At 47.1% G+C, this 27,844-nt stretch overlaps 1 protein-coding gene across 1 annotated transcript; it reads right to left on the bottom strand.

Moving 5' to 3' along the window:
- Positions 1-270: 270 nt before the first annotated feature.
- On the bottom strand, positions 271-27,844 carry FOXN2 (forkhead box N2). Its single transcript, XM_053974212.1, has 6 exons — positions 27,806-27,844; positions 15,921-16,471; positions 9,160-9,284; positions 4,915-4,979; positions 1,828-1,896; positions 271-906 (listed from the first exon to the last, which is right to left on the bottom strand). The coding sequence occupies exons 2-6, from the start codon at positions 16,455-16,457 to the stop codon at positions 389-391; spliced, it is 1,314 nt and encodes a 437-aa protein (XP_053830187.1). The 5' UTR covers positions 16,458-16,471; positions 27,806-27,844; the 3' UTR covers positions 271-388.

Below are 27,844 nucleotides of genomic sequence, written 5' to 3' on the forward strand. Positions count from 1 at the left end.
CAGAACGAAATTCACCTCTGCAGATGGGGCCAGCAGAGATGCAAATATGATCCACAGTGTGCATCTGAACAAACATATCTCTGAAAAAAAAAATAAAGTCAACTATCGAAAAGGAAAAAAAAAAATTAAGAAGTGACCATTAAGAAGTATGCTTTTGGGTTTTCACAAGTCATGCATATCTTCAAATTTGAGAAGATTAAATATTTTCTTTTTAGGTGGTGATTTAAAAAATAAATGGCTAAATTATAGTTTGCGCCAAAAAAAAAAAAAAAAAAAAAAAAGCAGTGAGTCCTCTTATGGCTTTGATCTCCCTTGTGAAGGGCAAAAGTAGAAGAGTATTGCCACAATTAAAAAAAATATATGTATATATTCAACACTGACAAACATACTATTTTTTCCTTTGCTTGTGACAGTGGGTCTTTGCAGTACTTATTAAGGAGCTCAAGCACGTTTGGATGCCAGCAAGGTGGAGCAGAGACCCTGCTGCTTCCTTCAGCTCCTCGTCGATCTCCTGACACAGCTCCTCGAGTACTTTCTGGCTGGGCTGACCCTCCTTGGAGGCATCTCCACAGGGCTGGGACGCGTAGCCGCTGTCGCCCAGGGGATCGTCTTCGTAGTCGCCGTCCGTGTCCACCTCGCTGTGGAAGCCCTCGCTGCCGTCGCTGCCCTCGTGGCTGGCCTTGGAAATGAACTCGTACACCTCGTCCAGGGAGGACAGGGAGGACACGCTGGAGCGGGAGGCGCAGCGCTGCGAGCCCATGCTGCTGGCGCTGTAGTTGTGATCCTCGCTCGGGTCGATGCTGGCGGCCGCGGAGTCGCTCTCCGGCAGGGCTATGGAGCCGGGCGCGTCGAAGGCGCTGCCGTAGCTCCTCTTCTTGGGCGCCTTCAGGGGCTGAGGTTTCTCACCTGTGAAGAACGGCAGGTGTCAGCAGGCAAATGCCCCAGCGAGGTCTCCCGCGCCACCAGCACGCTGGCTGGCTGCAAGGGAAACTGAATTCCAGCACTTAATGGCACAACGTGCCCGTTTATTGTCACCCACAGAGGACAACAGTCACCACCTAATCTCAGCTAAGAGCTAGAGGAACAGAGGGGGAAACAATGCCTCAGGTTTCTGCTTTTATATTTTCCAGATTCTGTGCTGCTTCAGTGTGTGGTTCTGAGCTTCGTATTAGGGGATAGTAACCTCTTACACAAAGTGTATAGACAAAACAATTCCTTCTCCAGCTGGGGACCAAGGACAAAGGATCCAAATCTCAGGCCCATGAGCAGAAACAATGGTGGACCGAAGAGAGAAAAACAAGCAGGATGGGACTGCATGGGCTAAAGCTGGAATTGGACAATTAGCTCCAATATGCAAATGGATCAGAACTTAACAAAAGCCTGAGACCCCGTGATCAGTTGCCCATTTTGTGACCATTTTGGGTTCATCTTGGGTGTAGCCCTGGCTGGGCTCTTGTGCTACCCAAGGCGTATCCATTGAGGCCTTCAAATAAATCCCTACTTTATTCTTTAACTCCATCTAGTCTCTCTTCTAGGTCAGCCTTCACAAGGCATCAAAGCAGCCAAGAAACTCTTCTTACCATCTAGCACAGAGGGCAGGGATAGAACTTTGCAGAAAAAAATCAAAATTAACTGGGAAAAGGAAAAAAAGGCTGCTTCTAATAAAACTCTTGCAATGCTAGCTGAAAGAACAATCAAACCAGAATTGCTTCTTGACTACTCTTACTGTTTGGAAACTAGACCATACTTGTTTCCTGAAATTTTATACAGAAAGTATTTAGTTACTGAGTAGAGCAGAAAAACAAGAGTAAAATGGCTTATGCTTACAGTCCAGCATCCCTTGCTGAATGGAAGTATTTAACAGCATCATTGCAGTAGCAGCATCAATATCAGATTCTGTGAAGCAGAAACAGCAAAATGTTAGAGCTCAGGTAAGCCCGACAAGATAAGGCCTCTAAAATACACAAAGAATACTACATATATATATATATTTGTCTGTACTGGCCTACACCAAAGAGCAAGGGTGGGGGGAATGTACAAACTCAGACAAAGCATGACCCTTGTACAGCTCAACACTGCTCCAGATCAGTCTCATACCTTAACTATGACATTTCAAAGGCCGAGCTCTCACGTTGCACTCACTGAAGCCAAGAACCAGTGACACAATTAGACTTTCATGTGACAATGCTGTTGCTATACTTAACAAGTGCCTTTTGTTTGTACCAGTTGGGAGAGGAAGATTAGAGCCACGGCACAGCAAAGCACTTCAGCAGCTCCATACCCTGGCTGTGGGAACATGCAGGGCCCAGGGCAGCCGTGCCCATTAACGCAGCACTAATTCAGCACACCTCCCTCCTCCAGCAGAATTTTCCACACCAATAAGTCAAATGGAAGAAATTGAGACTGCACGGGGTGGAGAGGGCACTGAACTGCTCAATCTAGAAAGCAGGGGGATCTAAATAATAAATAGGCACACAGAAAAGGTTGAGGTGAATTGTGGCACTGTCAGCTGCAGTGAGAAGCACTGCTGCAAAATGCCATCCTTTGCAGAGCAGATTGCTTACATTTCTGAAGGGCACCTTGAGGATAACAGGGCAGAGTGTGACATTTCCAACCAGAACAAGGTGAAAGGGAAAAGAAACAAGCACGCCTTTCCCACTCATTTCAGGACACCCTCGTGCCCTTTAAAGAAGAGGAAATCCAATCCATTCTTTGGCTCGCTTCTGCAATGGAGGATGAATACTCCTTATACAGAACAGAAACAGGTATGGTGGACTAAGCAGGCAAACAGGAGCACAGAGATAGCGAGCTCTCACAAGAGCCTGGGTGTCTGAGAGCAGATCACATCTGAGGTGTAGGCAGGTATGTACATATGCATGAGCAGTGAGTGGAGAACAGGGCTGGGAGGGACCAGCAGCGAGCAGAACAGGCTCTCAGTTCTGCTCAACTGCAACTGTGGGGGGGGAACTGCTACAGCAAAACATCAGCACTGTCATTTTTGATGGCATTTGCTTTCTTCCCCACATTACAGGCATTAACTGTATTACTGAATTTAAGGGGAGGGTAGTATTGGGAGGGGGACTGCAGAGTTTGTCAGTGTGACTTCCTTATCTTGATAATTCTCCCTAACTTCAAACCCCGGTCAAGGAGAAATTTGAAGAGCATGACACCTTGGGAATGTTGTACCAAGATGGGAAGGGGACTGAGCTGCTGTTTCCAACACAGGTTATAAAACATACACATTTTCCCCCTTGTTTTCCATGCCTTTCATTTTAAATCCAGCATACTGGCTTTACCCCACTATACTCGTGATTTTTTTTTTTTCTTTCTGCTTTGGCTTTCTTTGGCAGAAACAGAGCCCTTGAATTCATAGGCTGTATGCACTCAACTGACAAAAAGAACTAGAAAAATAAAGCATGAAGAATTACTTTGCTCCACTGGTGTAATCAGGAAGTGAAATATTGCCATTCCTTACTTGCTATCCCAGCCATTTTATTTTATCACCTGATGCTGGTATATAAGCACCACCTTGTTAAAATGACAAGCAACCAGAGGCATCAATGCAATGCAGGATTACTACCTACAAAGAGTATTTCTGCACCTTAACACCCCCAAAGAATGAGGAGAGGCACTTCTGCAGTGGCCTCTTTGCAGTGCTCTGTGCCACTCATAATGTGCTTTGGCTTCATTTGTGATTGCTCTTCTCAGCAGTGCAGTATTTCCCAAATTTACATTTCTCCAGCAGAATGGCTGAGGAAGCACCTTATTACAGGGAATTCTGTTCATCTGCACAAGAGCTGCCCTGTGGGACCCCAGGAACGTGAATGGCTCGCCTCTAATGCCAGAGAAATGCTGAACAGGCTCCCCCACATGCAGAAACTAAATGATACCAGATACCTGTCATAATTTGGGCACCTCTGGTGTAGCTAAAGGGATGAGGCAACATCCGACTGGCAACCTCCAAACCTGTCACAGGGATACATCAGCAAAATCCTTAGGAGGAGAGGGATTGCTTGTGTTCTCCAACAAGCCCTGAGAACCCCAGATCCAGCAGCCCTGCAGCAGCCAGCCAAGCCAAGGGATGCTTCCTTGCCACCCAGATGCCACCTCTGGGGTGGATGGCCATCATCACCTGTGGGCCAGGCAGCTGCTTGGTCTCCAAAAAGCCTTGGCTTTGCTGCCTAACCAAAGCTCCTGGTTTGTGCCCAAAAAATAAAAGCAACTTCCTCACCTCTAAGCCTATTGAGCCAGCAAATCAGGGAGCTGGGTGTCTGCTCAGGTCCCACCTGGGCAGTGCCTTTCACTATCCTGCTGAAAGAGCTGTAACAACACTCCCCTGCAACACCTTTTGTTAGGCTCAACCCTTTAAAAATGAGTACTGTTCACTTTTCAGCACTTAAAAACCAAAATAATGACTATTTTTGTCTAGGACAAGCCTAATTAAGCTTTATTAGCAAGGTGCAGGAGCTGTGCCCAACTGGGTCCTTCAAAAGAAATGCTGCAAGCCCCAGCACACTTTCTAGCTCCCTCTTGGTACCACAAATTTTATACACTAACATTTGCTACCTTTGGTTCTCAGTTCTTAGCCAGTAAAACTGACAAAGAGATGAGCAGCTTTCAGATTCATTTTCTGCTGAACTATTCATTAAGCAGGTCATACTTGGGAGTGATGCATGTGCTGAATATTTTGCTGTCAGAACAAGATGGCCCCAATTACACCCCGAACTTCACCTCGTGGATTTAAAATTAACACACGAGCAGCTAACACAACACACGTGCACTGTACTACACCTGGGCTCTTTTTGTCATCTAGCAAACCCTTCAGAGCAGGGACAGAGACAACATCAGCTGGGCTGCAGCCCATGTTTGTGACCAAAACCAGGGGAGGAGAGTGAAAGGAAATTCCGAGTTTACCTTTGAGAGCTCGGCCGTGGGTCTGCTGAAGGACTGAAGTCAGGTAGTGAGGGGACGACGACCGACTGAAAAAGAAATTCAACAGCTCAAAGCCAAGCCCTGATCAGGCAAATGACTGGTACAAAGTAGAGCAGACAAAATATTATGATCACAGAAGGCTGAAAACAAAACTAACCCTATTCTCCACAGGAAGGCAAGCAGTTTCTGCTGCCCTCAGTAGATGGCTCAGCACTGGTTTATGGTTTGTGTAGCACTATTTGAGCCATCACCAGCGTTTGAAAAACACCTCCAAATACACACACTAAGCAAAAATCTTGTTGGCAACAGTCACTGACTTGTACAGATTTTCTACACCTGCCTAAAGGCTGGATTTTAAACAAAGGTATGTATTTTTCAGTACATAAAACCTACACGTGAACAAAACAATAGTTCATACAGGGATGCTCAGAGGACAGGTAAGGACCAGTTGTGATCATCTGCTTTTCCAAGCAGTGGTGGGCAATTAACAAAAACAAAAAGTAATACCAAATTAAAAACCAAATCAAGACAACTGCTGATTTTCAAGTTGATGTTATCCAAGGTGGTTTTTCATTATCAGATCAGCTTTGCACAAATGTACCATAAATCCCTCACAAAATAAAGGGCAAGTTAAAGGTTTCACATGTTTGTTTTTTTTTTCTGCTACACACCCAGCCCTAATTATTCAGTTTATTATAAATACAGCAATGAGCAGTTAGAAGTAACTATAACAAAAATAGTACATACTATTAAAATTGCATGAAATGTAGCAATGTGCATCTTTTATAGTGCTGCTAGAACAATCTGAAGGGTGATGACAGAATTTTCAAGCCCAACGTGCAAGAGAACCCTCAGCTGAATGGGAAAAATGTGCAAAAATAGGGTTCACTGTCTGGTATCTTTTCTTGTAGCACCCACAGAGTGCAAAGGGAACAGATGCAAAAAGGGGTGGGGGGAAAAAAAAATTTAAAATAAAGAAAAGCAGTGGTCTAACCCAAAATGGCTGGCTGTGCAGCCCTCAGACCCAGTGTACAAAGAGATGATAAACATCATCATCCTTTTGTCTAAGCTCAGGTCCTTCAAAAATCATGTCCACACAGAGCTCCCCCAAAGTCAATTAATGCCTGGTATTGATTAAGACAAGCCAGGCATAAGGTCTGAGCAAGATGAGGACTGTGGCTGTCCCCAGGGCTGGCATTCCTGCAGCACTAGAACCAGAATGCAGCCAGGGGCTTCACAAGGACTTGTTGAACAAGCTGTGCAGAAATAAAATGCACCAGGCATGCCAATCATCGATGATAATACACATTTCAGTGTCACTAGACACAGATTACAGTTTTGGAAAGCTTCTGCTCAAAGCAACAGCCTAAATTTTATTTTAAAATCGTGCTGAATGATAGGCAGACTCCCCACAAACACACTGTAAAATAATCATGAACACCAGTCTTCCCACTGGAAAATTCACAGGCTGCCACAGCTGAATTTTAGGATTACTCTGAAGATAAATTTGGACAGCATTTCAGCCTCTCTCCAGCTGAACCTCTGGGCTTCCTCCCTCTCTACAACAAGGCAGATCCTTGGGGGCCCTTCCCCAAAATTAGGGCAGAATTTAAATCAAATCTAAGCATGGAAGGGAAAAAAAAAAATCTGGTTTTCTGCGTGTGATGAAAAGTCACATAATTGTTTCCTTATTATTGAAGGAAAATAAACCAGTTTTCATTAGGGAGCAGTTTGGGATCTTAATATTTTGTTTCTTATACTTATAAATACAAGCACTGCAAAACCCTTCCCGTGTTGAAGTCAGTGGGAATTTTGCCATGTGGCTTCATTAGATCCAGGATTTCCTTGTAATTGTTGGCAAGTGTGACTAGCCCTTCAGTAAAAGGAAAAAAAAAAGTTACCAAAAACAACAGCTTCAAATTCAAGTCCTGCTCTTCCAAGTGCTTAAGCATGCAGATGAAATGCCTCCTTCCTCACACCTAATTTTGGTATGTTGCATTTATCCAAGCTAAGTAAACCACACTTAACACAACTTCAGCTGCACTGATCTTGGAGACCCTGGAGATTTTAAAAGCTTAACTGGTCAAGGCTCTGAACTCCCTGCCCTAGGCTGAGGCTGTCAATCCTCTGCACCTCTGGCAGGACTGACAACTTCCCATCTGGATTATTCTCTACATTTTAAAGTCTGGCTGTACTAACACAGACAGAGCATTAAAGCTTTCAAGTTCCAAAGCTTCACTTGAGTTGTACCCAAAAGCAGAGGTCCATCCCCTTACACAGAGGCATTAAAGCCTGTAAAAGCATCATCCTCTAGAGCCCCATTACAGACATTTCAATAATCTTTATTCCCATAAACCACCAGTCATCTCACAGTTTCTAATCTGACTGTTTTCTTAATATTTAAATGCTTCAGGGTTATTTTAGTAGCGCTCCCAATTCCAAGAGAAAGCTGGAAAACAGGATACCTCTGCCTGGCTTGTTCCAGCCCAGCATGGCCCTGGGTTGGAGAGAGACCCTGGTTTTATCTTGTGGGTTACAAACCCCACTGGACAAGCCCGTGCCACACAGAAAATCTCAAGCCCTTAAGGCTTGCACAGTGGTGCAAGCAGCTCCCAGGGTCAGTGTCCTGCTGGACCCTGAGAAAATGTCTCCTCAGTGTTATCAGTCTTACATCCTGCTCCAGGAATCCCAGTTCCTCCTGTTTGTTAAGGAAACTCCTTGCAGTAAGGTTAAGGCATAGGGCAATGTACAGACACCTTAATGACCTCTTATCTCACCCAAATTCTTCCCTGAACTAGATGAACCAGCCACATGCCTCCCTCGGAACCGAGCTCACCCAAACGTGCTGCGCTGCCTTCTGTCCTCCTGCCTCCACAGGCTGACCCAGCTGCTGCTCCTCCTCCTCTGCTCAGGAACTCTGAGTCAAACTCTATATGAGTTTGACTTCAAATTCTCCAAAATCTAGTGCCTAATCTTAAACTGTGTGGGTAAGGAAGTCCTGCATGCCCCACCTCAGACTATGCTTATGGCAAAGGCTGTCTTTTCCATCCCTGCTGCAAAATGCTTTTAAACAGCCTCAGAGAAAAACAACCCTCTCAGGGCAGCAGCTCAGCACTTCACACTGTGGAAAAGTCCATTGTTTTCGACAAAAGCACAGAATAGATACATTTTATATCCCGACAAGTGACTTACATGAGAAGACACCCACCTCCTCTGTCAGAACCCAAGGTGTCCCTCAGACACTCTTGGATGTTCCAGGTCCAGGGCAGAAGCCTCTGAGACCCTGGCAGGCAGCCAGAAACCCCTGTGGCTTTGAGTTTGACCCATGGAACAATTTACCAACTTTGCAGGGAGAACAATAAATCACAAAAGTTTAGACATTATAATAGAAGTAATCACAAAGTGAAAGGAAGGATTTTTGAGTGCTGTACAGGGGGGTTTTAGGCCTTGTACAGAGGGGTCTGAGTTTTGTACATGGGGGTCAGAGGTTCTAAGATGGAGGGATTTGGGCGTGCCCTGTCCTTCTTTCTCCTTCCTATCCCCCATGTTCTTGGTGATGTTGGCACTCACAGAGTGGTTTAGAGTAGAAAGTCACTGTTCAACATAGGTAATAGGCATTGGGAAAAACCATAAACATTTAACACGTAATGTGTGATATAAAAGATGGCACCAGCCCCTTGGGCGAGGGAGACGGAGAGAGACGCAGAGGGAGAAGGAGTCAGAGAGAATGTCAGGGAGTCTGTGTGCCTTGAGATAACATGCAATAAACTGCCTTGAGACCAGACAACTGAAGACTACTGAGCCTTTCTTTGAAGGCCTGGGTTGGAGGAGAGACTTTACCACCACCCGGGTGGGGAATCACCCCAATCTGGGGGTGATTCCAACACTCCTCCACAGCAGGCACCAGCCTAGCACAGCTCTGATGGACTGTGCTTGAAAGAGGATTTTGCTCCAGTTCCCAGGACAGCCTGCCCTCTTGCAGAAATTGGGCTGTCCAGAAAGCAGCCAGCACACCCCTGACCTGCTTCTTTTACACTCTCCCACAGTTAGTAAGAGAGTTGAACACAGCCCAGCTGTGCTGTCTGGGAAGCCTGAGCTCATTGCATCTCCCCACCTCACCCAGATGATCCCACCTAAGGCCCACTCAAATTCTGCTCTGGTAACAGCACTTCAACACCCTCTGCCACCCGGAGCAACGTGTCCTGCTTGGATGAGAACCCCACCTACCTGGGTGGCGACGCCGGCGGAGTATAAAATGCAAGTGCTGAGGAAAAAGGCTGTTTTTTCAGTGCTTGGACAAGATTGGGTTTGTATTTTGGGTCAACGCACCACAAGGACCCTTTTCCGTTCACCTGCAATGAAAAAGCACAGCAAATTAGAAAATCCAGGACCAGGCTGGTACAGTCCTTTCTAATTTAATATCCCCAAGTTGCAGCACAGTGCAGTGACTGCACGTAGTAGGCACATGACACACAACATCCACAGGCAGTCCCATCCTGGATGGTCCCAAAATTGAGAAAATGGCCCCGAGACCCTCATTATACACTACTGAAGCACCCATCTTGCAGGTCAGGATAGCATCTCCAAAATCCCTTCTCTAAAGCCCCATTTGTCCCCTAAATGCTGTAAACCTTATTTTAACACTCAGTAAGCACAGCTGTGAGTTTAGGGACCTGTCCAGGCATCAGTAAACTGATCAGCAATCTTTTCTTTAACAGGTTTCTAGGTAAGAAGCCAAAGCACCTTCCCCTTGGTTTAGATATAGACACATACTCATTAAACTTTACACCACCCTGGAAAAGGATCTTGCTCCATGTCCAGCTACAAAATGGATTATTCCCACTTTCTCAGAATCTGAAAACCTAATGAATGCATTTTTGATGCATCTAACAATGTAAGCACCCCTGTGCTAGTCATTCTCTACATTAAATTTGGTATATTGAAACTTAAGGAAGATAAAGCACCTCTTGCTTGTCTCAAAGCTTTCTTCATGAATTTACTAAATAAAGAACCTGGGGTTTTTTTGGGGCCTGCTACTTCTTGCAACTTAATTAAATAGTTCTATTCCAAAATAGAAATCCTATAATCACTGACCTGACAGATCAGCTAAGAGCTCTGCACATAGCAGCACCAGATTTTTTGGGGAAAACAGATGCTACAGAAATGGAAAATATACACGACTGAAGGATGGGGCAGCTGTACACCTGAACAGTAAGATCCTTCCAAAGGATTTTTGGGGGGCTAAATATCACAGCAGAAACCCAAGCTTCATGGAGAAGCTCCTGTGAGCCCACAGTGGCCAGCTGGCCTCTTCCTGCCAGAATCATGGGGGCCAAAAATACCAATTTATGGATGGATGCTCCATGATTTACCCCAGACTAAGAAGGACCTACAAAGCATGCAAGTCTGTGGTTCTGTTTAAGTCACAGGGGGTTTCTGAGAAGAGGAAATACCTTGCTATCAAGAGAGAAAAATCAAGCCAGGGAGAGCCCCAGCTGAGAGAGAGATGCAGCTGCAATTGCAGCTAAAGCCACTGCCTTTAACGAACGTTTCTGAGCTGCTGCATCTCTCCAAGTTACTTTTTTTAACCTGAATCTTCCTTATACTTACCTTTTCATGCTAAAACTGAGCACAGCCTATAAGATACTTATCAAAAGCTTACTTTTAATTAATTAACAGCCATGGTGGCTGATTTAACCACCTAGATACTAACAGGAGGCATCCTCTCAGCTGGCTCTATCCCTCATCTCAGTGACAGAATTACACCCTGATCCTTTGCTTCTCCCAAACCCCTTTCCCCAGTACCCCAACCAGGCTCAACTGGCTTTTTTTTTTCCTCCCTCCCTTCCACAGTGTGGAGGCTGTTGCCCCCAGGGAGCAGCAGAAAGTCCCCTGAGCAGCAAACCACTTCTCTACACTGCTTATCTGCTACCTTATCTGCTACTTTAGGTGAGCACTTCTGCTTCATGCCTCATTCAGTTCGGCTGCTGGGGGGTTAGTTTCCCTCTTTGATCTTCCCAGCAAGGTATTCCTCCAGCTTGCTGCCCTGACAACATAACACAAGGATTTTGGGTGGGTATTGCAACAGCAAGCTGAACCCGGGCACGCCCTGAAGCCATCCACATACTGACAGATCCGATGCAACAGGCAGTAAACAGGGTGACTTCTTCTTTGGGTCATGTGTAACGTGAAACCGCACTTCCACCCACCTTTGGAGATGCTAAAAGTAGACATTTGAGCTGAAGAGATGATGGAGCTGCTCCTGTGCTTTGCTTGCACCCTCTGCTTAGCAAAGGCAGGGGGAGAAGTCCAGCCCAGGTCTGAAATCAAGTGTCACTGTTAGGGGAAAGCCTGCCACAGCTGGAGCTGGAAATGCCACAGAACCAATATCCAGCTTTAAAACAAGCCAGAACACACTGTGCCATTTCTCCTAGCAAGGACTAATTCAGGACACTCTAAAATGCTAAACTGCCTCCGGAGGTTAGTATTTCACTTCAACAGTGAGGCAAGTGTTGGAATGAAATGTAGGTGTAACTTTTACTTAAGATCTAGAGGAAAAAAAATCCCTCCAGAGTCAGTGAAAAGAGGCCACCAGGCTCTTCTTGCTCTGCAGCTCAAAACAAGGGCAATCATATAGTTCTGAGATTAGTTTTTGGTCTATCACCTTTTCTGCATCTAATGTTTCTAATTTGACTTGCAGGATTTTATCTAGGCAAAAATGAAGGAAGGAAAAGATTTCCTACATTTTGAAGTATTGGAGCTATTTTGTAAAGGCTATTTTGTATTTAAAGCTATTTTGTAAATTCCAGCACCGAGCATTTCAGGGCTGGATTACAGAAATGTGGGCTGGAAACAAAATGCCTCCCATGATCCAGCCTTATCCTTTACCACCACCCCACCACAGTCCCACACCAGTCGGGTGAGCAAAACCCAAGGAGCAGCCAAAGCAGAGCAGCTCAGCTGGTGCTGGTGGCTCAGGCTCCCTGCAGGCACACATCCTCATGCTGCTGAGAGCTCTCCATCAGCTTCACACCTGGCTGCAGCAAGCCTGGCTCCAGCAGGGATGGACAGTGTTCACCAGCTGCATCCACCTGAGCAAGGTGAACCACTGGAAAACACTGTCTGTGTGCAAGGAGGTTTAAAATACATCCACCAAAAGGTTTAGCACATAAATGGCATCTCTCTACTATCTCCACAGGCATACAGATGGGACCTGCCCTGCACTTTGCTCAAATATTTGGAAAGCTACAGATTGTTTATCACCATCTCCTGACAAAAAAAAAATAACCTATCACAAACACCTAAACCAGATATTTACCAAGAAAAGGACATTTGTTGAAGATATTCAAGCCCTGTAACCCCCAGCCTCTAGAGGAAACAGTGGCAGGGCCACATCCATGCAAGCAGGAGCCTGCCAAATTCATGTTTGATGTGGATGCTGATCCTTCCTCCTCACACCTTTTCTCCTCAGCATCAATTAATGAGTAACTCCCAATGCCACAATCATAAAAATAAGTCTAAGCAAAGAGCAGGGAGACTCTTCATGGCTTTCAGCCCCAAACCCCTTTTCACCTGAGGTCCTCCTGTGCTGTAGATCAGATGCTGCTCCCTCAAAAAAAAGCAACATCACAGCGTAGGCGCCTCTCTCCCCAAGCCCAAGGCAGCACGACAGTGCTTAAGATGCAAAGAGCTTTAGCTGTAGCTTCTGAGGATCACTGACTCACAATCACACCTCCACATCTTCAGGGGCACCAGGGCCACAGCAGGAGCATTGGAAGGCAAGCAGGTGTCCCTGGGACTGCTCCAGCATCACCCCCTTGGTGTTCATCACCACCATTACCAGAGACCCACTGGGAATCTCACCTGCCTGGCTGACTGCAGACATGTTCTCTACTGCAGCTCTAAAAGAAAAGGCATTTCAGCTCGTGGGTCTGTCACCTGGGGTAAGCCTTGACACACCACTTAGATACAGCAGCAGTGTGCTCTGTGCACACAGAGCAGGCAATGGTGTTTTAGCAGAGTGATGATGTCCATGCATCCTGATCCCATGGCACAAGAACTTCCTCCTCTTGACTGCAATGCTGGCTCATGAGGCACCTCAAGGCACTTACTCTCCCTTCAGCACCACTCATTAAAAGAAAACCACAACGTGTCATTTTTTCCAGTGGTCCAAGCAAGGACAGTCTTCCCCCAGTCTCTGTTGGATGCTGTCCTAGACCCCTGAACCCCAATCAGCCACAGATGTGACCATCCAGAGCTACATCTGCAACATCATGGGGAACAAGTCTGGTGGAAAGAGCTCTCCAGAATAACGGAGTTGGTGCTCAGGGGTCACCTGTTTGTGCCTTGGATGTTCTGCTCAGATCTGCACCAGCAGGGCCTTGTGGGCAATGCTCAGAGCATAGTAAGCGTGCTCCTGCAGAAATTCTTCCAGGGCAGCACCAGCCAAAATTATTCCAGTGCAGATGTCCTGAAACTGCCCTGCTGTGCCAGCTCAGGGGGGTAAGTGAGGAAAAATCAGCTTTCCTTCAACATGCACTTCCAACCCAAAACAAAATATCAGCATTATGGCCAAGATGAGGATGGACTCTTCCTTCTTTTGCTGCCTGACCTCAAAGAGATGATTTCACAGCTGACAGCCAGGGAGGTGTCAGAGAGCAGAGCCTGCCCTGGGATGCAGGGGCACAGACCATCCATCCCCTACTGTCACACATCTAGACTCTTCCAACACAAGAGCTCAGATTCATCTGAAAGGCTGTAAAACCCTTCATACCCTGGTTACCAAGTAAACCAGGCTCCTCTGATACAACATGCCATGGACCTTCCTGCTTCCACAGGCACTTGGCACAGAAGCAGACTCATTGCGTGCTCCCTTTGAAGTACAAAATGCCATCAACTAAGGAAAAAAAAAAACCCAAAATTATCTTGTACTTTCAGGGAAGCACCCAGAGGCATGGCTAGCACATGGCTACATACAACAGGATCAGCAAAATGAGCTTGTGAGCAACTGCTGCTTGCTCCAAGAAGTGACACCTGAGGAGCTCATCCAAAGGGGTCTGCAGCATTTCCATCATCTCCCATGGGGTTCAGGCATGCTGTTGTGTGTCACACACCTATTTTGCAGGAGGAATTTGGAGCAGTACCCTCATCTGGTCCTTTTCTAGGGGAGAGCAGAGGATAAAGATTGAACTGCTGCTTGTTGGAAATGAGGAAGTTTCAGAGAAGTTTCAGGAGGGGCTTTTTTTGGGGTGGTATTTTTTGGTAAGCGCAGTTTCTGTTCTTCAGAATTACACAGCTCTGCAGTTTCTGGAGCCCTGGGAAACCACTGCCAGAGCACATCAGCATCACCTTGCTGGTAGCAGTGGGAGATATTCTGCATTTTGCTTTTCCTACTAGAGATGTCACATCGAGCAGCAAGCCATCCTCTGAGCCCAGCAATACCCACGGAGATGCCAGGGTAAGCAGGGCACCAGGCAGTGTCAAGCTCCTGCCACCCAAATGCCAAGACAACAAGTTTGACTGCTAACTCCTAACCCATGAGGCTGGAAAACATCACAGCATTTAAGGGCAGGTCCACAGACAGAAGCAATTCATACCAATTTAGATTTCCCTTTCCTGCCCTAATTTTTCTGAAACTCATGTCACCTTCCTTGCACACAGCCACCCAGGCCTTTAACAGCATTTCTGTCACCTAAAGCAGCGTGTGGTCCCTGCTCAGATCCAGTCCTCCACACAGGGACACCTTGAGCATCCCAGTAACCCCATTACAGCACCTTGAGCCACGTTAAGAGCCCATCCTAAGGCTCAGCAGGATTCAGCAATGGGGTAGTTAATGGACTTGCCACACTGCAATAAAAACTCACCTTTTTTTTTTTTCAGGGCAAAGCTGCTGCTTGTGAAAACAACACCCTAACAATTTAATGCAAAAGCAGGGATATTGAGAAGCAGTAATGTTCAGCCCTATCAGTACAAGGCAGTCCTCCCCAGTGCCCACTCAGCTCCAGGACCCCTCTCTACAGTGAGAAGCTGTCAAGCACTCCAAGCATTGCAGGCATTTCTGATAACAAGCCTGCTACCACCAAGCCTGACCTCCAAGCACAGGACTTGTTTGTTGACTTTCAGTATGTGGTTTGTTAGTTTATTTAAGTCAGAGCCAGCTCTTTGAGGAACAAGATGGGGAATGAGAGAGGGAGGAAGAAAGTCACTAGTAAAATCCCATGCACATAAAAGAGTATCCTTGACTTTAAAAAGTGTGTCTGCAGCACACAGACACGCACATCTTATCTTATGACAGATGTTAAAGCATTACAGTCCATTAAATGCAGGAATTAGTAAGGTTATTGGAAAGCTAGAGCTGTGCTAAGTGTAACAAGAGATCACAAGTGGAAGAGTCAATTTAATATCTGAGAAAGCTGTTGGACTGAGAACACTCAAGCACGTACATCCAGTGAGCCCACAAGCAAGGGCACCTTGCAGGGGACCACATCTGCACCCAGAGGGGCCACATCCCTGCCAGCCCTGCTTGCCAGTGTGACTGTAGCCATGGCCATGCTGGAAAAGCAGGGAAGGAGGAACATACCCCAGAATTTCAGCACTGGAAAATAAATAAAGCACTGGTTTAAGAGGCTTCAACAAGAAGAAATCCTAGGAGAGTTATCTGAAATTTCAGGCTGGTTATTGCAGGCTAACAAAATTTTAAGCAAATGGAAACAAGAGTCCTTTGCAACTGCATGTGTGCCAGATTTAAAAAGGATGCACCACAGCTGGGTGTACCTAGGTCAACAATAAATAACAAAACCCAGTGACTTTTGTCATCCTGTGATTCCACAGAAGCAGCATTTCCAAACCACCTCCATCTGCAAATAAAGCACTAAGACAACACGGTGGGGTGAAAACGACCCAAACAAAACGTGCTTAAGAACAACAGAACCTTCTCCATTTCTCCCTGGATTTCCAACCTGCTCCACCTCTCTCCTGCCAGGTCTCACCTTGCCATGGCTTTTCTCCACCTTTCGGAAACACTTGTTCAAGGAGAGGTTGTGTCTGACCGAGTTCTTCCAGCCCGTGGGGGCCGTGGCGAAGTAGGGGAAGCGGTCCAGGATCCAGCTGTAGATTTCCTTGACTGGCAAGCTCTTGTTGGGGGACTGCTCAATCGCCATGTAAATGAGAAGGCTGAAAGAGTAAGGGGGTTTGGAAGTGGAGGATTTCTTCTCAGGGTTCTGGTAGCAGGACGGTGAGAAGGACGGCACGCTGTCACCCTCGATGTCGTACAAGGGGCTAACAATTGGAAGGCCCTCGCTGCCGAGGCTGAAGTTTGTTAGCAGGTTAGTACTTTCGTGCAGCCAGTTCAAATTTGTGAGCTCATCATCTGCTGAATCTCTGTCCACCACGGTGGCCTTTGGCTTGCCGGCGTCGCCCGTGTCGGGCAGGCTGCCCATCCCATGGCACTGCCGGAGTCCTGCGGCTTTTTCTGCTCCGGGCGTTTCAGCTTTCTTATCCGGAGTCATTCCAGTGACTGGACCCATTTAGCTTGGTTGGTCTGCAACAAAGGAGATGGTCAGACATCACTGCAAACTACCCCAGTCACGTTCAGCAGGAGCCCACCAAACCCAAGCACGGGGCTGCACCATCCCCATGTGCCACCTCAGGCCCCCAGATGGTAATTTTGATGGTAATTACAAATGACTCCACCACTGCAGAAGGCTGATCAATTGCTTCATTATATCATCTTATACTATAGTATACTACACTTACCAAGAAACTCAGTAACCCTTACAGCCAGCCCGGTACAGCTTTTACCTAATTGGTCAATCCACCCAAACACCATCCAGTGTCCAGTAAAGAAATCCCCCTTTGGTACACAAATCCCCATGACACATTCCACACGTGCACAACAGCAGGTGCAACAAGTGGAGAGAAGAATCGTTTCTCGTTCTTTTTCTCTGATCTTCTCACAGCCTTCCCCGGGAGAATGCCTGGGAAAGTCTGTGCCTGCTCTCGGTGGCCAGAGAGCTGCTGCCACACCCATGCTGTGCACAAAACACTGAAGCCACTGGTGAGAGCCAGGGTCCAACAGGAGCCTCCCACTAAACTCATGAGCAGAAACTCCCCTCGGTTTATAAGCAGAGCTTATGGGTAGCACTTGGAAACTGCTGTATCTATGTAGAAACACCAATTCAGACACAGAAATAATGGTTATTTTCATGTCAACACCTGAAACCTGGAAAAGACCTTAACAAGTAGGATCTAATCCATTCAGATCTCACATTAACTCTTAAGTTACTCATTATATTGTAAGCTGACCCTGTTTAGAAGTGTTTGCCTTTCGTGTCCAAAGAGTGAAATAGGAATTGCAAAACTTAAATCAGCACAAAGTCTATTTATGGTCTCAGTGCAAATGAAACCTTTACAACCCCTACAAGTCACAGTCACTCCCAAGTGCTGCTGCCTGTTTCTACCAGGGGAAGATCTGGCCAGCCTATCTGTTCATCACCTGTGTCCCACAGAGCTGCCTGAGTCCAAAAGATCTTTTTCCCCTCCTGCAAAGGCTTGCTGCCCTACCCTGGGCTTCCCTGCAGAGCAGAGAGTGCTGGGACCAGTTCTCAAGAGGAAGGGACCAACAACCACTGGGGAGGCAGCTCAGACCTGCAGGAACACTGGCTCACCACTTAGATTAAAAAAACCCCAAAACAACAAAACACTAAAACCCTAATCATAATACTATCTATAAAACACTGCCACTCAATGCAAGGTCTAACAGGCTATCCACGCTTCAGAGGCCTTACACCAACAGACACCACCTTGCTTGTAGAGCTTCAGAAAGGGTCTTCTAGCAAACTGTGTTATGGGAACAGCTGTTTTTTTTCCTGCTGATGTGAGCACTGTACAGATGTAGGGGGTGTACTTGCACACTACAGGCATAAGACACTCCAACTATGGATGCAGCTCACAGTTGTAAATAGCACAGAGCCACGCTGAGGTTGATATTAACTGTAAAAAGATCCAACAAAACAACCAAAGAGGAACCCAAACCCCATTCCAGTTCCCTGTCCCTGTAAGCACTATCATTCTGGTTTCATGCTCCAGCTCCCAGTGCCAGAGCTCAAGATGAGGACATATCACATCTCGCCAGACGGCTCTACGCAGTTACTGCACGTTTTCTTACACCGGTTTGCAGTAAACACTTGTCTCCTTGCTCTTGCATCTCCTCCTACCACTGCCTGGCTGTGCCACCCCCAGACCCAGGCAGCTCTAAGCTGGCAGCCCCACCGTGCCCCTGGCAGAACTGCCCAGCCTCGTTTTTTTTGGGAGAAGGGGAGCGATACGGGCAGTGGAGGAGCGACGTGGTGACACAAAGGCAACGGGATAATCCATGTTCTGCTCCCCAGCCCTGCCAGCCCCTGCCTGGTGCCAGGCAGTCATCAGGTGCAGAATTTGTGCCTCCCCCAGGAAACACAGCGTGTTTCCCACCAGCAGGTTTTGTTCCTCTCTTCGTCTGCTCATACGCTCTTGCACCAGCACCTGCACTTCTGCTTACCAGTAGCAGTGCTGGAAAACATCCATCAATTTTTTTACTTTCTGTTTCTTGTTTCTATTAAGTGCAGGGACAGGTATGATTAACTAGCAGCTCAGTCAGTATTTAAAAAAAGAAAAAAATTAAAGCAAAGTGAGCTGCTGAAATAGCTGGTCAAAAATAGCTTTGCTCTCCCTACAATTTACTTCTCCCCCAAGGCACCAGAGCAGATTTATAGTGGCAGTCAGAGATGGCTGGCTTTAAACACAGCCATATATACATATGCTCATGTCACTTCTTCAATCCTTTCTTCAATTAAAAAAAAAACAACTAAACAAACAAAGAGCTGGTGATAAAATTCATACAGTGAGACAAACCCCAACTCTGCTGCAGCGTGAGCTGCTCTGCTCTCTTCCTACTGATTACCTTTGCCCCCTTGTCGAGCACCTCTTTAGGCAGCTACACAGGAGCTCACACCTCACAGCCGTGCTTTGGTAATTTTAGCTCCCGGTTCATGTTGCACGAAATCTCCCTTTACAAATCTTCCGTCAGCATGGCAGATCAAGAACGTGCACATGCTGACACACACATGCAAGTCTGAGCTCACTGTACTCTTCTTAGGGGAAAGGGGGCAATAAAGTCTGTTTTCAACACAAAAATGGCCTAGGCACGCTCAGTCTTCTCAAAACCATAAGGGAAAAAATGTAACAACTTACTAAGCTGGCACTTTTAATCAGGTGGACTTTGTGGTGTCAGTGCACTATTTGTTTGCATGCCACTGTGTTTTAGCAGAGAATCATTAGCATATTTAATGCCCCACATGAAATAAAAATTATTTGCAGGTAACATACTTACAGTAAGTAATATAGGTTCACGTTTCTCTTAGTAGATGCATTACAAAAATCCACATCTCATTACCTTCTTATCCTAGTTCACCACCCCACGCCCATTCTACATGAACATATCAGAAATTATTTTCTTTTTTCTAGAAAAGTATAAAGGCCATATTAGACTATTATCAACTAATAAATAAGAAAAAAAAAGTCACAGGAGCAACACCAGTGCCACTGGAGCATATCTGAAGGCACACAAGTGGTCAGCTTGTGTGCTCTCCAGAACCCCTCTTCATTCACACAGACCTTTAATGACATCCAAAATCCACAGGTTTTTTTCTCCACTGTGTGCTCTGATTACCTACAAGCAGACACAACTGTAAGAACACAGCTTCCAAGATGTCACTTTCAAGATTCCCACTTCCAATATTTGGGCTTTCGTGTTTTACATAAGGGTGATGGAATTCACCAAAGCCATCTTTGCTGTAAGCTGGCAGGGTTTTGTGCTCAAGGATGACCCAGAAGAAAAACCACAGTAAGAGCAAGGAGAGGAAAGCGTGAGAAAGAAAAAAGCACAGAAGCAGCTCTCCAGTGCAGATGTTTTGATAATTCCCATGGGGACAGCCCCAGCCCTGTAAGCAGAGGCAAGAAGGCAACCTCCAGCCAGGCAAATGCAAAATTAATACGATTTAAGCACACCTCTGAAAAATAGGGAAGGGTTTGTGCTCTGCCCATGTGCTTTACCCTACCAAGGAGTAGAGAGTGACACAGCACGCTGCTGTTTGCTGGCATTAACACTTCCAACTGGAAGCAGAGCCTCATGCATCCAAATCCTAAGGAACTCAAGGATCTGTCTCCTGTTGGTACCTTCTAAAGAAAGGCCAAACAAAGCATTTACCCCTCAAAGTATCACAGTGGAGGTCATGCACATCATCTTGCATGGTAATTACAGACAGAGGACTATGATTCCAGGGAAAGAAGATTAAAAGGCTGCTAAGTCAACTGGGGCTGCTCAAATAAAAGTTAGGATGCATCAGAAAAGATGTGAAGAGACACAACCTTCTTCCAGCAGTCTGATTTTTGGCATCACATAAAAGCCAGGAGCAGACCTCCCTGCTAATCCACGCCAGTCCAGCACCCAAAGCCCAGTGAAGACCCGTTCTTCCAGAGCACCATGACCCAAGCAGCAGAGCCCAGGTCTGGTGGGGCTGATTAAGGCTGCAGGTGTATCAAGGCAGCAGTCAGGTCCAGAGAAGCACAAACAGATCAGAGGAGACTCCAGATCTCAAGACAAGGTACTGTATTTTGCAGCCTTCTCTCTAACTCACTGGAGGGCTAAGTTTGGGAAACGTTATGAGCACTGAAAGCTCCTCAGCCTCACAGAGCACATCTGGGTTAAACCAGGTTTGCATGATCCCACAAAGACCCCCAGCTCTGACTGAATTTTGATGGAAGACCTTGAGCACTGCTATGTTCTGCCACAGGAGCAAATGCTTTGATGTGTGAGCACTTAATGAAGACTAAGTTGCTTTATTAGAAGGTCAACCATTTAATGAAACTGGAAGTCCACTTGAGCAGATCCTCAGGAAAGCAGGGAAGCACGTTTACTTTGCAGCAGCCCTTCCTGGAAGAAGTCTCAGCTCCAGCAGAATCCAGGCCAAAAGGACAAAGCCGGGGCAGATGCCACCATCCCACCAAAGGTGACCTCCTCCAAACTCAGCAGCGTTGCAGGTGTAAGTGTACAGGTATCATTTCAGTGGCCACCACGCTTGGACCCACTGAATTGGCAAGAAAAAAATTCAGCCTTTTTGTCAGAAGGTGCCACAGCCTTGTCCACACCAAGTCAGCATGAGAACAGAGCTGCTCTTGCTGCTTGATCCTTCTTTACAGTGGCATCAGATGAAAGGTGCCCTTTTGGCACCTGCACAGCATCGGTGCCCCAGGTTAGGACAACCTTCTCCACAACTAAATGCACCTTTTTATTTCTGCAGCACCAGCCAAGCAACTAGGTCACCTCTGTTAATAGTGGGAAGACCTGGAGCCTGCCAACAGCACAGTGATTTCCCTCTGGGCTTAAAAACAAAAATAAACCAACAGCAAACTCCTCTACTGATTTTTCATATTCCATTGCATCTACAAGAAGCTTGTCCTGACTCAACTACATCAATATGTGCTGTCTAAACAGCCCAAGAATTAGACAAATAAATGACTGGCACTGCTCACCTACCCAAGCTGAGGATAAACTTCCAAGTCATCAGGCACATAGCACAGGACCAGCTACAAGTCTTTGCACGTTGGAGGGAAGAGCAACAAAAAAAAAAACCCAACAAAAACAAACAAACAAAATAATGCAAACAAACAAACAAAAAAAAATCCTGGCATGACTGATGCAAACCCATCAATAAAAAGCACCCATCTGCCTGACCAGGAGCATTAAAAGGATGACACCAAACCATTTTGCTCCCTACTAATTCAACCTTTCCCCCCACTCATCTCCCTTGTGTGCCCTGCACACCTCCCACCCCTGCTGGAGGTCAGCTGAGATCCTCCCCCAGCCCTATATTTGATTATGACACTGTGATGTCACGTATCCAAGACAACTAAAGGCATTGCAGTCTTCTGAGGATAAAACCACCTCTCAGGCACAGATTTCAGCAAGCTGGGACCCGCTGTCTGTGGAAGAGATGAACCCCTGGGTGACAAAGGACACGCCGAGATGCTCCCAAGGGCAGCGCCTACAGCAGGCAGGGCCCTTCCCTCTCCTCCTGCCTTGCAAAGCAGAGGGAAATTAAAAATAATGGGTTTAAAAAAAAACATTTAAAAGGCACTTATCACCTTCTCAAACCCAGCCTGAATACAAAACCAATCAGCCAAAGAACTGGACAAGCCATAAGCTCAGGGGCTTCGTTTGAACCTTGGCATTGGTGGGCTCAAAGGGGAAGAGAGGTTTTCCAGGCATTTGCAGAAATACTTCCAAGCCTCTCATGTCAACGTTCTCCCACACCCTGTGATATAATTAAAGGCAGGGTGAAGTAAAAAAGTAACAAAAATCAATTCAAACGTCCAATATTAAGAAAAGTTAAGAAATCCTGCAATAGGGAAGGGATTAAACAAACCCTTATGATAGCCCAGGAAAGGGCAGGGAGCAAGAGAAAGATTTCATCTAACTTTTTTTTCATAAAAGTTTACAATTTTTTAAATTAAATACACACATATGCACACACATAAGTGGGTTTGTGTTTGAAACAAATATCTGAAAGGAAAGTGATACATGAGCTCAGACATGCCCTGACCCAAATCCAGACCCTGTACACGACCCAGAGCCTCTGGGACATTTATTCCACTGCTGCCTTCAGAGACTTTGCAAATGTGAAGCTTTTCCAAAGGCTGCAGTCACTGTTGGACCTGGTTCCCCGTGCCTCAGATTTAAAACATGCACATAATAAGTCTAACAGAGAAACTGGGACATGAAAATAATAAAAAAAAGAAACCCAAACAAGCAATGAAATTTAACTATTAAGGAAAACCTTTGGTGAGACACCAAAAAAGGGGAGGGGAGGGAAATAAGTGCTTTCAAGAAAAATGCTTTACAGCCAATAGCTTTTCAAGAGATGCTTATGGGTCATTTTCCTCAAATTCAATATTGAGCTAAAAAAAAAAAAGCAAACCACTGATATGTTCACAAGCCATTTGAGCAAATGACTTGCAAAATAATTCTGATGCTAATTCCCTTTCCAGAGTAACCCTTCTATGTGTTTCTCTACCATCCTCTTGAAACAGAAGTGAACATAGCTACATTTCAGCTGGTGTCAGTACCAATTTACCAACACTAGAAAAGCATAAAGCTTTTTTTTTCCCCATACAGCTTTTCTGCCTTTAAAGTACCGAAGCTCCCAATTTCCAGTGGAAACCAAACAACTTGAAGCTTCACCCCAAGCGACCCTTCTGCAAGATTTAACTGGAAAGCACCACTGGAGCTGCACATCACCAGTACAACCTCATGACTGCAAAGCTGTCCCCCCTTGCTGCTTCCCAGCTCCTGCTCCTAAAGTGCAAGATTTCCTCCAGAACCCAGGGAAGGCAAAGCAAAACTCTTCACTGTGCTAACCTCCCTGGCCAACTTGCTTTTAATTTTATTCCACCAGTGTGGAATTTGGCTTTCTGTTTAAACAAACAAGCAAGCAAACAAAAAACTCTCCAACTTTTGACTACTCAACATCCCTAAACCAAACCAAACTGGCTGATAACTGGTCTGGGGATGATCCTCACGGAGCAGAGGACGAGGGATGGATGAGTGGATGCTGTTTAGCAGGAAGCTCCCCAGTTCCCACTCCTTCAGCCCTAATTCATGGAACTTTTCCAGGTGCTGAGCTCTCTTCATATCCAGAACTCAGCTTTTAGGCAACCATGCGCTTGCCCCAAATCTAAGCACAACACAACCCAGTGACACTGTTGAAAAGAAAGCAAGCATGGGACCATGCTTAAACTGGGAAACTAAAAGTAGTGACAAACTGTAAGATAGGAATGCACTGAAAATAACCTGAGAGAAGACATGAAGACTGAGTGTGCAGAAGAGTAGGGGTGGGTGATGATGCCTGCAGTAGTCAATTTAATGGAGTTCCTAACATTCTCCAACCCTTGAGGAAAAAGTAGGGAGCACTAAGTCTAGTCTGAACATAACGGGAAAACATTTTGAATGCACTCAGCAAGAAAAGAAGTCAAAATTCACATCATTGACTTTCAGTATACGTATTCCTATTTGCACAAATTACAGAGTTCTCTTAAAATGGTCGTGGTGCCCCTGAGCAGCCACTCAATAAAATGGGTATTCCTGCCCCAAACACAGCTGCCATGTTTCCCAGCTGCTGACCATACAGGCCAGCACGGAGCACTCAGCAGCACCCTCCCAGCCTGCAGTGACCCAACCCTCGTGCTTCCACAGCCACAATGTTTTACAGGGAGCAGGCAGAGTACCAGGGGTCATAAAGATGCTGGCTGCCATCAGGCAGTACTTCTTCCATTCCATGTAATTTATTACCCAAGCACTGCGAGTTGTCTCTTCTTGCTGAGCTAAATTGTATTTTGGAAGCGCCACGGAACATCACTGCCTGCTTTTTTACCCAGCATGGTGTAGGATGAGGATGAGATGGAGAGCTCACCATCACCACCACCAAATCAGCAGGTGCAACGTGACAGGAACAAACACACACCCATCACACATAAAGATCGAGCCAGGGAAAAAGTGAAGCCGCACCCCAGGGGTTTCTTGTGTCCTCTCTGCGAGACAAGGGAGCCATTGGATTTGGAAAGAGACACCCCAGATGAAGCCACAGGGAGCTTGCCCATGTGGACAGGGTTTGCAAGCGAGCACTTGTCGAGAGCAGAGCCGGGCTCCGCCGTGAGTCACCCCGAGCCGCAGGAAGTTGCCCAACACCATTTCAGTTGTGGAGCGGCAACACACGCACACCGGGATGAGGCACCCGCTGCCTCCATCCCCTTCCCCCAGGAAAAGCTGCCATCAGTGCAGTGACATCCTACAGATGAGCTTACACAAAACCCACTCCTTTACCAGGAGGGGAGGAACCGCAAATGCTCAAGGAGCCAAACCCAGAAGTTGCTGAAAGGTCGTGAGCATTCATCGAGACTGCTGACAGCCATTTACTTACAGGGACTAGAGGCTGCTTCCCATCCATCCAAGCAAGGAAAGCTGTGCTTCACACAGCTTGTTTTGCACCACAGTAGTGCACTAAGACTATCCCAAAGCAGGGAACAGCATCAAGAGATGCGTGGCAGCGGTGGCTGTGGGCACACTATCACTCCTCCCAACGCCCATCCCTTCTGCCACCTCGCTGGCTATAATCCCTCTGTGCAGCTCTTTCTGATAAGGTATCACAAACCTGCACGTGGAAAAAGTCTTCTGGGAGCCTGGGGTACTTCCTCTCGTAAATACCAGCTCCTTTTAACCCCAACAATGAGTAGGCAAAGAGAGATGACAGAGCAGGAAGGTGGAATTACAACCCCAGTGAAACCAACAAGAAAACTTCTACTCCTGCTGCGGGAGCCAACAGCTGTGAACGAGAACCAAATGGCTTCCTCACCAGTTCAAACCATACCCATGTACAGCATCTTCAGATGCCAAACTATGTAATTCACCAGGAGAGTTTGCTTTTATTCAACGTGTCACGTTTTCAAGTCTATTGCATTGAGCGGAACAGAGCCCGTGGTTAATAAAAATGGCAAAATTCAGCCTGACACGTCCCTAAGCCTCTGTTTTGTTTCCAAGGCACTCCACTCACTTGCCAGGCAGTACTTCTCGTTCAGCAGGACCATTACACACACCTCTATCTGCTCCACCACTCACTGGACTGGCACGTCCTGACACAGGGGTTTGCTGGCAATGGTGGTGCCTTCAATCCCAAGCTCTCTAGAGGACACTGAAAGGCTCCTCAAGCAGAAATTCTGTGGGGGCTGGAGCTGTTGAGGCAGCGCACTCCTTGGCTGGTGCCCCTTTTAGACAAAAAATATCTTACTTCTGGGCTGCAAAATCCCTGAGGAGGTCCTTCAGCACAGCCCCAGCAGCAGTACCCAAAGCAGGTCACAACTTCATCCTCTGGTCGAGACGCTGCCAACAAAGACATCAACCAAGCTTTATTCCAGCAAGGTCCCCGAGAGTGCTCAGGGCCACACGCCTGGATTGATAAAGGGCCATTGCCTCCAGCTCCCTTCAGGACCTGCAGGGCAGCCAACACAGCATCCCCACCACAGTCTGCAGGTGTAAAAACCATGCACAGCAGCCCTGCCCAGCTTATGGGCACGTCTGGTCACAAGCAAAAAATACTAAAAGCACAGAAGAGTGCTATACGTGTTTCAGGCAGCTCAAACACACAAAGTGAGCACCACCACCTCCTCCTCCCTATTTCTACAAAAGTGAAGTGGCACAGCTGGACACAAGTGAGCCCCAGCAGATCCGCTGCAGCAGCGTGGCTGAGCTCAGAGATAACACACCCTGGCACCCGGCTAAGTTCATCAGCTCGAGCCCTGTGCTGCACTAATTGCTTCTATCAAGCTTTCAGTTCAGACTCGTGTCCAACTACCGTCTGCAGAGCCTGGGAAATGTGAGTAGGCACCTGCCAAGGGGAAAAGAAAAAAAAAAAAAAACCAGCAACCTTCAAACTACTTCAAGTTTCCTGACATAAGATAATGCCAGCTGAATTTTTCTTGCATAGATGTAGCACCACACCAGACTTTAAGGAGGGGAAAAAAAGACCCCAATCCAAGAAATAGAGCTGAAGTGGAATGATTCACATGTCAATATATTACAACCCACCTACTACTAAATTTGTCTAAATGTAAGCCCACCAATAACAAGATTTAAAGAGTGTCTGTGTGCATATATACACATGGTAAATTATATATAAAGTTATCTTGATTTCATCGATTAGGCACAAAGCTATTCAAACTGCTTCCTCGGCATTTAAGTCCACCACAATTCAGCACGTTTAACTCCACATTTAGAACACAACATCCATCCACAGGCAGGCACGTGAGTTTATCGGGTCCTCTTCAAGGTTTATTTTATTTCTTTGTTCCTTTTACTCTTTGTTTGGGCCTTGTCACAATCCAGACCCTTACCAACAAAAGCCAATTTCCGCTCCCACAGAACCTGAGCACCAAGCACGACGGTGTGTCCAAGCAGGAGTAAGGCAGGAAGGCACTTGGGATGCTGCTCCAACTCAGCGCCCAGCTTCACCAAAAAAAAAAAAAAAAAAAAAAAAAAAAATCCCGAAAAAGACGGAAAACTCCGAAGGGCCACGTGCAGATCCCAGCCTGACCTCGAGCACTCCGCCAGCACTTTCCTGGATTTTACCCCAAAACGCGGGAACGCCGGAGCGCCCCTGCAAGCCGCAGACGCTCTGCACATCCCTGCGGGCTTCCCGCCGCTTCGGGGACAACGGGGCGCGGCGGAACGACGCCCAGAGCGCCTTTATTTCACCAAACGAAGCGCCCGAGTCTGACGGGGTGACCCGGCGGCCGGGAGCACCTCGGGGCCGCGCTCCCAGCTCCCGGCCGGCCGCGTCTTCCATCATCCCGGCTGGGAAGCGCGCAAGAAGCGCGGGCTTGCCCCGCCGCCGGAGCGGGCGAAGGGGCGGTCAGCCGCGGACAGCCCCGCGGGCGGAAGCTCCGCGCCGGGAGGAGGAGGAGGAGGAGGAGGAGCTGCGGGTGCGCGGGGACCCCGCCGTTCCCACGCACCGCCACCGAGAGCGGCTGTGGAGGACGCGCCGCCTCCGCGCCTTGTCCCAGCGCGGGGAGGGGGGGGGGGGATGAGGGGACACCCGCCACACCGCCTGCCCCGGCACCGGCCACGCTCCCCGCGCTCTCCCCCCTTCCCCCACGAAACCCTCGCGGAGCGCCGGGAACAAAAAAAGCTCACCCCCCCAACGCGCGGCAAAGCCGAGAGCTAAACCCGAGAGAGGCGCGGGGGCAGCCCAGGCAGGCGTGGGGGCGCGCGGGCGCGGGCGGCACTCACCGCGGTCATGGAGCCGCGCGGCCGGCGGCGGACACAATA

Source organism: Vidua macroura, chromosome 3 (assembly GCF_024509145.1).
Source record: "Vidua macroura isolate BioBank_ID:100142 chromosome 3, ASM2450914v1, whole genome shotgun sequence".
Lineage (NCBI taxonomy): Eukaryota > Metazoa > Chordata > Aves > Passeriformes > Viduidae > Vidua > Vidua macroura.